General features: G+C 36.9%; 1 protein-coding gene across 1 annotated transcript in view; it reads right to left on the bottom strand.

The window, feature by feature from the left end:
* The window catches only part of LOC137632220 (xylosyltransferase oxt-like), a 570,606-nt gene that overhangs the window by 197,132 nt on the left and 361,395 nt on the right, over positions 1-12,079 (bottom strand). Inside the window, exon 4 of the mRNA XM_068364103.1 lies at positions 774-828. Coding sequence (XP_068220204.1) covers positions 774-828 — 55 coding nt within the window. The remainder of the gene's footprint in view (positions 1-773; positions 829-12,079) is intronic.

A 12,079-nucleotide genomic window follows, 5' to 3' on the forward strand; every position in this document is an offset into this window, starting at 1 on the left:
TACTCAACACAACATACACATAGCATGTGACAAAAATATAAAATGATGACATCAGATATGCCTGACTCTACTCACTTTTCTTTTTCTTTAGTGTAAAATATCAAAAATATAATTTACACTGTCTTTAAAACAAATTAACTATTTCTTTGACTGTAAGAGAAAGATAGTAATTTCTGTCTTTAGAAGTAAAGTAGAGTAAATGAAATTCTGTGTATAATTTTCTTAAATAGTATCAACTAGTCAACTGCCTATAATTGCATTAAAGGATGTGGAATTCGTGGTCAGGGAGAACAAACTTTATATAAAGTATATCACGTATCATTACTCATCTATAACAGTATACCTTTATTAGTGTATTGCTTGCCCACCGCCACACTTAAATTGGTCAAGTGCAAATATGAGCAGCCCTACAATCAGATTTTTAGTGTTTAGCTTGATGGAACTGTATCATTCAATGAATTCTTTACACACTTCAATGATGAGTGATTCTTATTTCTTTATATTCTAGCATTAGTATCAATGTATGACTACCCATTCTAGATAATATTTAGCCAAGATCAAATGTTAACCTAACCAAGGCTAGCTTTTCTGCCCCAATCTATATTATGACCTCATGGCAACCATCAACTTGAAGTATATAAGGGAGGAATTACTGCAAAAGATGCAACACCTTAAGATAAGGCTATCTTTACAGGATAAAAGTACAATTTAAATAATCAAATGTCATATCTTTGGTAAAGAAAATAAGAAACATTGCATAATTATGATCTTACCATTAGATGGACAATAGCTCTGCAGTCGTGTAGGATAAAAGCTACCAGCCTGAATCTGTAAGTAATTAGATATTAGTTCCTGCAAGTGGTAAAATTTAATTGCAAAATATAACAAGTTTGAAAGTAATTTGTATTTTTCCTAATGTTAAAAACTTGTAGTTATTTATAGAAATTATACTTTCAGCAAAGCTGGAAGATTAGCCATTAGACTTTTAGCAAGGTGTAACGACCCACTCACTAATTAGCAGGGGGGAGGGGTTGGAGGGGTAGCCGGCTACCCTGCTGAGACACACCTTTGTTGTCTCATCACTTTTTATTGCATGCAGGACTTAACAGGGGACATGTGATGGTAGGCCAATTTGTATAAATAGCTACAAGTTTGTATCATTAGGTATACAAATTACTTTCAAATTTGTCATTTGTTCCAACACTAATACAAACCCTCGCTATTTATAGGGATTAACTCACCCCTTAGGAGAGTAGAAGTTCAAACCAACTGGCTGGTCTTTGACCCACGGTTTTCCCGTATGTGCTTCGCACGTAACAGGAAGAAACCCTGACCCCTTGCTAACAATTCGTGCAAAGCACGGGTAGCAGCCTGATCAATCCAAGGGATTATGTGATACTAGTAGTGTGACTACTCTAGGTAAGAATTCTCATAATAAGTAGGAATCTTAAAATAAACTATAGCTGTACCCAATCCCAACTCACCCTGGGGTATGGGGATGTAACAAGTATATCTCTCTATACCAGGTCACACAAGGGAAATGGTTTTGCCTACAGACAGCAGAGGCCAGCTTCGCAAAGTACAGTAGGTGCAGTTACCCTAACCCTCCAAGAGGAAAGATGAAGGAAAGAGCCAGTCACTCTTTGTCATTTATCCCAGAATTAACCATGGTTAAACTCTGCCCTCTGTCATGGGTAGATAAAATAATATAGAAAAGAATGTTAAAACATGTGATTTTTCTACTCTTAGAGAAGCAGAGAGAGAGAGAGAGAGATAAGGTCCCGCTATTGTTTATTGAAGCTGTCATCGTCAAGATATGTGCCTAGGCTGGCGGTCTTTGAGCATAACGATCCCCTGTCTATAGCGGACCAAGGAAACCATAGGAGAAGAAGAACAGTGTTTGTCGCCGAAGGATATACATTAGCTGAAGGAGTCAACGTTATGGAATTTGATTACACCAGTAGAGCGTTCGTCTAGGTGTTATCAGCGGTTTTAAGGAACACCAATGAGGATGAAGAAATGAGAAAATTTCCTTATATGGAACTGTCCATAGTTAACCCCTCCCATACAGGGATATATAAACTTCCACGCGATCGAGAGAAAAGAGAGTACGAAAGACAGAAGTGGAGGAAGCACAAGAAAGAGAGAAAGAGAGAGAGGGAGGACAAGCTCAGAGAAGAAGAGAAGACTTAAGGACCAGAATGCAGACGTAACCAGCTTTGTCCGAGATGTCCGAACGAGTTGCCACCCGCCCTCATTACCAACGACGAAACGCTTGGACCTGAAATATCCCCGTCCCTGTCAACCGTCGAGGGCTGCTGAGAAGAGTAGTATTCTTTTTGTATTATTTATCTACCATCTTGACTGTTCCCCTATTTGCTGGAGTGTAGTTTAACCAAATTATTTTCTTTGTTTAGTTCAGTGCCTCCTAAGTACTCAATCAAGAAACATTTACCTTTGACTAGTTGTAAATAAAATTATGTTTTCTTTTGCGAGTTTTCTTTCTATATTTCCTTTTGTTTCATTGTGTTTTTTAGTCGAAGAGTTCCCATTCCATTAATCAATTCAACAGAACCTGGTTTGATCCCCACGAGGATCGTAACAGTTGGCGACCTTTGCCAGAATTTTCGACTACATAACCAATTGAAACAGGGAGAATATAGAAAGAAGCAGAATGAGTGCGATTACGAGAGATTTGATAGATTCAGGTAAACTTCTTGGTCTAGATGGCGATGATCTCCGTGAATATGTTATTAAGAGAGAACAGGAAGTGTTTGAGAGAGATGAAAGAGCAACTGAAAGAGAAGAAAATGAAAGAAAGCGAGAAGAAAATGAAAAACAGCGTAAGCATGAGTTAGAAATGGCTCGTTTAAGACAAACTCTTCATAACAGTCGGTCAGGTAGCAGATCAGGGAGTAATTCATCTTTAAATAGTGACACTGATAGTTTAGATATGAGTGCAGTGCTTAAACTTATACCGAAATTTGATGAGGAAGATGTTACGAAATATTTTGTCTTTTGAAAAGTTAATGAACAGAGTAGGCGCTCCTAAAAGACAGTGGACTTTGTATTTACAATCAGTTTCAAGTGGTAAGGCACATTCTGTGTATAGTTGTTTGTCTGAGGATGAAAGTGAAGATTATGATACTGTGAAAGAAACCGTACTTAGTGCATACAGATTGGTACCAGAGGCGTACCGTAAGAAGTTTAGAAGTTTGAAGAGAGATGATACTAGTACTTATGTAGAATACGGAAAGAAGTTAGAAAGATCGTTTTGTGATTGGTTGACTTCCGCTGAAGTCGATCATTTTGAAGATCTCAAGAACTTAGTTTTGTTAGAAAGTTTCAAAGATAACATATCCCCAGACATCAAATTATATATAGAAGATAGGCGTGAAACATCTTTTGCCGGTGCTACGAGATTAGCAGATGAGTACAGTCTCACACACGGTTTAAGTGGCAGTAAAAAGAAAAACGATCTTTTGTCAAGTAAGGCACAACATAGTAAAAGTAGTTCTAACAATAACAATAATAGGAACCGGGATTATTATTATCATTATTATTGTTACACATGTGGGAAGGAAGGTCATATTTCTCGGTACTGTAGGAGCCAATGGGCAGTCAGTAATTCAGAGGTCACTTGTTACAATTGTAATAAGAAAGGTCATATAGCTAGGAATTGCACAGTAGAAAGTACGAATGTGAAGAAACCTGTGTCACTAGTTAATAATCTTTCTTCAGGAAGGAATAGTCTCTTGAAAGAAACTAGGAAACATTATGGTGAATTTTTGTCTGAAGGTTTAGTTTCTTCTCTTAAAGGAGGTGATTCAAGGGAAGTAGTTTTGCTTAGGGATACGGGAGCGGCCGTATCACTCGTTAGGAGAGAGAGTGTACCAAGGAATGTAATAATCAGCATGAAAGAAAAAGTTATGCTAGGTGGGTTTCCGAACACTTGTGTAGTTTGTCCTTTGTTAAAGATGAAATTGGAAAGTCAGTTAGTAACAGGAGATGTAAAACTAGCAGTCGTGGATACTTTGCCCGTAGACGGCGTTGACATTATTGTTGGCAATGATTTAACAACCTCCAAGTGTGTGAATCCTATTTTAAGTGAAGTTCAAGTGCCTGAAATGATAGTAACCAGGTCAGGATTAGATTCGGATATTGACTACGGCCATGGGTTGTTCGAGGATTCGAACGTAGGTAATAGAGGCAGTGATGATGAGCTTAGCATGAGTGTAGCTGAGGAAACTGACTTTACAAATGTTGATGATGTGAGCAGAGATGATGATGTAGCTGTCGAAAGAAGTGATGTACAGATTAGTGTTTCAGAAACTAGCTTATTGAATAGGGATGAACTAGTTAAGATGCAGAGGGAAGATGAAACACTAACTAGAATTTTTGAATGTGAATTGGATGATGAACCTGAAAATGTTTGTAAGGAAACATTTAGTTTAAAAGACGAACTTTTGTGTCGCTATGTTCGTCCTAAGACAGGTAGCAAAGAGGAGGTCATAGTGCAATTAGTAACTCCTAGGAAACTTCGTGAATCAATTTTGATATTAGCACATGATGAACAAGGACATTTAGGAGTAAATAAAACATTCAAGTGTATAACTAAAACGTACTTTTGGCCTAAAATGAAAAGTGATGTGAAGAGATATGTTTTAAGTTGTCACAAATGTCAAATGGCTGGCAAACCTAATCAAGTAATTCCCCGGGCTCCATTATGTAATATCCCATCGGTAGGAGAACCTTTTGAGAATGTCGTAATTGATATCGTAGGCCCTTTGCCCAGAAGTAAGGGAGGGAATATCTATCTATTAACAATCATTGATAGACTAACACGATATCCAGAAGCAATCCCAGTAAGAAATTGCAATGCAAAAACTGTAGTTAAACGCTTGCTGAACTATTTCTCTAAATTTGGACTTCCTTGCGTTATACAGTGATAATGGTAGCAATTTTGTATCAAAGTATTTCAGAGATAAAATGAAAGAGTTAGGGATTAAACTTGTAACTTCCACCCCGTACCACCCTGAATCACAAGGAATTGTTGAACGTTTTCATCAAACGTTGAAAAGTTGCTTAAGGAAGTTGTGTAATAATTTCCAACATGATTGGGAAGAAAAGTTACCTTTTGTCTTGTTGGCTTTACGATTAACTCCTAATGACACCACGGGATTTAGTCCTTTTGATTTGTTGTTCGGTCACACCACTAAAGGACCTTTAGAAATTTTAAAGTGTAAGTTAATGCAAGAAGAAGGTAGAAAGGATTACATACAGAATATCGAAGATCACAAAGAGGATTTAAGGAAAGCCTGGCAGATGGCAAAAGAAAACAAGAGCAACTGTCAAGGGGAAACTAAAAGAAAATACGATCTTAAGGCTAAAGACAGAATTTTCCACGTGGGTGATGAAGTCTTAGTATTAGTCCAGAAAGAAGGTCCCTCATTATCTTATAAGTTCGAAGGTCCATTTCCTATCATAGAAAAAAGGATAAATTTGAATTACTTAATTGATATGGGTAAGCATAGAGCTAAGTGGTTGCACATCAACTTGCTAAAGAAATATAATGAACGTCCAATGCCAGTTGTAACAGTGTCGCAGAGAGAAATTACTTTCGAGAAGAACTCTGATGTTCTTAATAATTTTACGTTATTTAATTCTAGCTTAGAGAAAGAAAAAACAAGGGAATTATTCAATGTGTTTTCAAATTATCCAGAAACTGTTAGTGATAAATTGGGTTTGACTAATCTTTTAGAACACGATATTGAGTTGCAGGACACAAAACCCATTAGACAAAGTCCTTATCGTCTAAGCCCAGAAAAAGCAAACTCAGTCCGACAGGAAATTAAGTATATGCTAGACAAGGGTTTGATTGTTCCCAGCGAAAGTGACTGGTGCTCTCCAATAGTTCTTGTTAAGAAGGAAGATGGATCAGATAGGCTGTGTATTGATTTTAGAAAAGTGAATAGTGTTACGAAACAAAGTAATTTTCCTCTCCCCAAGATAGAAGATTGTTTAAATAAAATAGGAAATGCCAAGTTTATTTCTAAACTTGATTTGGCCAAAGGTTATTGGCAAGTACCTTCAAGTAGTCGAGCACAGAAAATATCTGCTTTCATAACACCTTTCGGTAGTTATGAACCCAAAGTTATGGCTTTTGGTCTACGGAATACAGCGAGTACTTTTCAAAGATTAATGAATAGAGTTTTAAATGGAATTGATAACTGTGTTGTGTATTTGGATGATCTTGTAATATTTTCAGATACGTGGGAGCAACATTTACGCATTTTAGCTAAAGTATTAGCAGTCCTTGAGAAAGCAAAACTTGTTTTAAATCTGAAAAAATGTGAATTCGGAAAAACCTTGATCACATATTTGGGTCATAAGGTAGGTCTAGGTAAGATTTGTCCAAAAGATGGGAACATAGAAGCTATCATCAACTTCCCAATTCCTACCAGTAAAAAACAGGCAATGAGATTCATCGGAATGATTTCATATTTCCGCCGATTTGTTCCTAATTTTTCAGAAATAAGTGCTCCAATAACTAATCTTTTCAAGAAAGGACGAAGTTTTGTATTTGATAATGAATGTATCGAAGCTTTCAATAAGTTAAAGGCCATAATGATTCACAAACCCGTACTAATGTTGCCCGATTTTAGCAAGGAATTTAATTTAGCGATAGATGCAAGTGATATTGGAATAGGAGGAGTTCTGTTGCAAGAAGTGAACGGGACCAAGCACCCTGTAGCTTATCATTCGAAGAAGTTAAATAAAGCACAGCAGAATTATTCAACTACTGAGAAGGAATTGTTTAGTTTAGTATCAACCTTGCAACATTTTGAGATTTATGTACATAGTGGTCATGTTTTAACTGTGTATACTGATCACAATCCATTAGTTTACTTAGATAGGTTTAAGAATAAAAATAAACATCTCATGCGTTGGAATTTAGAATTACAAGATTATGATTTAAAGATAGTTCATATAAAGGGAAAGAATAATGTAATAGCCGACAGTCTTTCTAGAGACTTTTCAGAATGATATGGAAGTTTGTTTTCTTTCTGTTTTTTTTTTTTTTCTTATCAACACGTAAGTGTGTGTTTTGGTTATAGGTACATGATACGAGAGTAATGGAGTAATTGTCTCTTAGTTTAGGGATAAGTGATTTTCTCCTTTGATAGTTTTGTTTAAAAAAAAGATAAAATCAGTAGATTTTCCTTTTTTTTTTTCTTTTAGGGGGGATGTGTCATGGGTAGATAGAATAATATAGAAAAGAATGTTAAAACATGTGATTTTTCTACTCTTAGAGAAGCAGAGAGAGAGAGAGAGAGAGAGAGAGAGATAAGGTCCCGTTATTGTTTATTGAAGCTGTCATCGTCAAGATATGTGCCTAGGCTGGCGGTCTTTGAGCATAACGATCCCCTGTCTATAGCGGACCAAGGAAACCATAGGAGAAGAAGAACAGTGTTTGTCGCCAAAGGATATACATTAGCTGAAGGAGTCAACGTTATGGAATTTGATTACACCAGTAGAGCGTTTGTCTAGGTGTTATCAGCGGTTTTAAGGAACACCAATGAGGATGAAGAAACGAGAAAATTTCCTTATATGGAACTGTCCATAGTTAACCCCTCCCATACAGGGATATATAAACTTCCACGCGATCGAGAGAAAAGAGAGTACGAAAGACAGAAGTGGAGGAAGCACAAGAAAGAGAGAGAGAGAGAGAGAGGGAGGACAAGCTCAGAGAAGAAGAGAAGACTTAAGGACCAGAATGCAGACGTAACCAGCTTTGTCCGAGATGTCCGAACGAGTTGCCACCCGCCCTCATTACCAACGACGAAACGCTTGGACCTGAAATATCCCCGTCCCTGTCAACCGTCGAGAGCTGCTGAGAAGAGTAGTATTCTTTTTGTATTATTTATCTACCATCTTGACTGTTCCCCTATTTGCTGGAGTGTAGTTTAACCAAATGATTTTCTTTGTTTAGTTCAGTGCTTCCTAAGTACTCAATCAAGAAACATTTACCTTTGACTAGTTGTAAATAAAATTATGTTTTCTTTTGCGAGTTTTCTTTCTATATTTCCTTTTGTTTCATTGTGTTTTTTTAGTCGAAGAGTCCCCATTTCATTAATCAATTCAACAGAACCTGGTTCGATCCCCACGAGGATCGTAACACCCTCCAACATCTAGAAATTGTCCATAAAGGAGCCTCAGGTGTTTAAACCAATAATTGTGTAGCCACCACAAGGTAAATGGAGAATGTCTCCATGTTCCTGTGAGTCAAGTCTTCCAGGAAGTGGGATGTGAAGGTCATTTGACACAACCACATGCCCGCTGACATGGTGTGGGTCACAGAGTAGTCTTCATAAACGCTAAGGGAGTACTCCTGCCCTCAATGTTACGAGCTCGAAGTCTCCTCTATGAGAAGATGGACCAAGATTCAATGCTCGGTCCATGACCTTGCGAATCCAAGCCGAGAATGTGTTCATGGTGATCCTTCTCTTGACCTTCACCTTCTCTTGACCTTCACCGAGCTGAGGAAGAGTGCTGACACTCAGGGTGAGCTCCTGTAGTTCTCTTGAAATAGCACCTCAATTTCCTCCCTGACAGAGTAGCCATTCATCTGGATCATTGGTCACACTACGAAGGACTCCCAAACCAAAGGGTTAAAATCTGGAAGAAAGTCGAGTATTACCTGGCCCATTGTTGTGAATGAGAGACGAAGGAGGCCCACAGGATTCGTCAACTCTCTTGGCCGAAGCCAATATGACGGGAGACCTGTCATCGAGGTATGATGAGGATCTGCATTTTGGCATTCTGGGTCGTAGGGGGCACCCTGCAGGAACCAAAGGGTGCGAACAATGATCCGTGGAGGAGATCTCCCTTTCGACTGAGGGCAGGTGGGCTCAAAACTTCATATGAAGAGAGGCAATGCTGACGGAGAGGAACGGTTAATTCCTTTCGGTCTTAAGGCTAAGCTCAAACACGAGCGGTGGCCCTCCAACACCGAGGCCGAGAGAAGCTTTTCCTCCCAAAGATAACCGAAGAGCTCCAGTATTGCTGGAGTAGTGGCATTGAGGGGAGGTGTACCCCTTCCATAACACCAACTACAGAAGATAATACACTTGAGCTGGTAGACTGAAGCCGAAGATCTAAGCAGGTATCCAGACATCCTCTTTTCAACTTATTACGGAGAGGTCTGTCTGAGAGAAAAGCTGCTGGATAATCTCCAAGCAAGAAGTAGCAGCAAAGCCAAAACTTTGTGAAAGATAATCGCATGTGGTGTGAGAATGAATGAATGATTTGTAATTATCTGGCATCATAACATCGATGGTCATTGATGCCGATTTAAGTATGCTTAATTAATAACTTTAAGATGAAAAACTAAAATAAAAATATATCTTAATAAATAATTTAAAGAAACTTAGTACTGTGCTAGGCGGTATATCTTAGCAATCCATGTTTGCCAACGATTACATAAGCGGATGAGCAAATTGGTGAGTAACGAAAACATTGGGTGTGGCAGAAAAGCACCCTAAATCTAGATGTAGTCACTGGAAGTAGGGTGATGGATTGAGTTTAAGGCAATAGACAAGATGTCTTGTAGGATTTTACTACTGATGCCTGCCGGATGATCTTACTGGAATTAGTGTGAACCGCCAGAATTCACCTGCCTTAGTTAGATAGGTACTGCCCAAGACAAGGGACTGGGTACCCTTTGATGAATATAGCCAATGAATCCTTTATGGATTTAGTCTGACTATGGAAAGCAAAAATGACAAAATGGCCACCAATCCCTAGCATAGAGGAGTGACACGAACCTATATAAATACAAAAAGAAAATTGACAAAAGGTAATAGGAATGATAGAAGCATTAATCAGATTGGAAAGTTACAGAAAGTGGAAAATGAATTTATGAAATACACTTTGGATATCTTGGCCCTATCTGAAACACATTGTAATGCGATTAGTAAAGAAATCTTAGACCAAGGATATATATATATATATATATATATATATATATATATATATATATATATATATATATATATATATATATATATATATATACGTACATGTACATATATGTATATATATATACATATATATATATATATATATATATATATATATATATATATATATATATATATATATATATACATATATATATATACATATATATATTTATAATATATATATATAAATAAATATATACATATATATATATATAAATGTATACATATGTATATATATATATATATATATATATATATATATATATATATATATATATATATATATATATATGTACATGTACATGTACATGTACATGTACATATATATATATATATATATATATATATATATATATATATATATATATATATATATATATATATATATATATATATATATATATATATATATATGTATACATTTATATATATATGTATATATTTATTTATATATATTATAAATACATATATATATATATATATATATATATATATATATATATATATATATATATATATATATATATATATATATATATATATATATATATATATATATATATATATATATATCCGTTCCACAACCGACTTCGGGTGTAGAAAATGTTCCGATGTAGAAACGAATTTTCCCATAAGAATACATTGAAATAGGATTAATCCGTGGTTGAGCCCAAAAACATATGATAACTCCTTAATAAATTACTACACATAAATACACATGACAATATGCACTCTAAATTAGATAATAGACATGTAAAAAAGAATAATTATAAAGAAATAATAAATAAGAAACGGGTTTTTAGCGTCACTTTACCTTAGAAACTCCAGCGCAGGTGTTGGTCTTGCTACGCAGAGAGGACACAGACGGACTGCGAGGAGGTAGAGAGAGTGACTACGATAAACGTACACTACCGTAACTTATTCTAACTTACACTAAGTGAACTTTAACCTAACTTAGCTTATTTCTTTTTTTTATATTTTTTTTTACATTCTCTTTTTTTCTTTTTGATGATTAATTTTAATCACTTTCACTCTCTACACTTATAATTGATTGAATTATTTTTCTCTTCCCTCTTTGCCGTTTTCTTTGAACCACTTCCTTCCTCTTCATCACGAGTTCGCTTCGTAGTTTTTTTAAAGAAGCTATCGATAGAAAGTTGCTTGGTACGGCTTTTCAGAATGTTTCGAAAATAAGTTAGGCAAACATCATCGAACTGGGCAACTACACGACAAACCTGCAATTTTTTTGGATGGTATTTGTCGATGAAGTCGACCACGTCTTGATATATTCCTAACACCTCTTTTATTTGCGCCGAACCTAACACATGTTCTACCTCCTCGATCCCTTCCTCGTCATCACTCATGTGCTCAGACATAGCATGGAGTTCCTTGAGCTCCTCTGAAGTAAGTTCGTCGTGATGTTCGGCGACGAGTTCCGTGATGTCATCTGCGTCGACCTCCAGACCCATGGACTTGCCAAGGGAGACGATTTCCTCTACGTCTTCCGCTGCACCCACCACGGGATCAGGTTCGGGGTCAAAACCATCGAAATCTCGGGGAGAAACTGCATCAGGCCACAGCTTCTTCCAGGCAGAATTGGGGGTTCGTCGAGTTAATCCCACCCAAGCCTGATCTATGATCTTCAAGCAGTGCACCATGTTAAAGTGGCTTTTCCAAAATTCACGCAAAGTTAAGTTGGTGCTTTGCGTGACAATAAGGCACTGCTTGAATAAGTGCTTGGTGTAGAGCTTCTTGAAATTCGAGATGACTTGCTGGTCCGTGGGCTGGAGGATAGAGGTGGTAATCGGTGGAAGATACAGCACCTTTATGAACTTGAATTCTTCAAAGATATCATCTTCAAGTCCGGGGTGGTGAGCGGGTGCATTGTCAAGGCAGAGCAGGCACTTTAAAGGCAATTTCTGCTCATGAAGATACTTCTTCACAGAAGAACCGGAAACATGGTTAACCCATTGGACAAAGAACTGCCTATTGACCCAGGCCTTCGAGTTGGATCGCCAGAAAACATGAAGCTGTTCCTTATCCACATTCTGTGC

The sequence above is a fragment of the Palaemon carinicauda genome, chromosome 41 (assembly GCF_036898095.1).
Source record: "Palaemon carinicauda isolate YSFRI2023 chromosome 41, ASM3689809v2, whole genome shotgun sequence".
NCBI classification, from domain to species: Eukaryota; Metazoa; Arthropoda; class Malacostraca; order Decapoda; family Palaemonidae; genus Palaemon; species Palaemon carinicauda.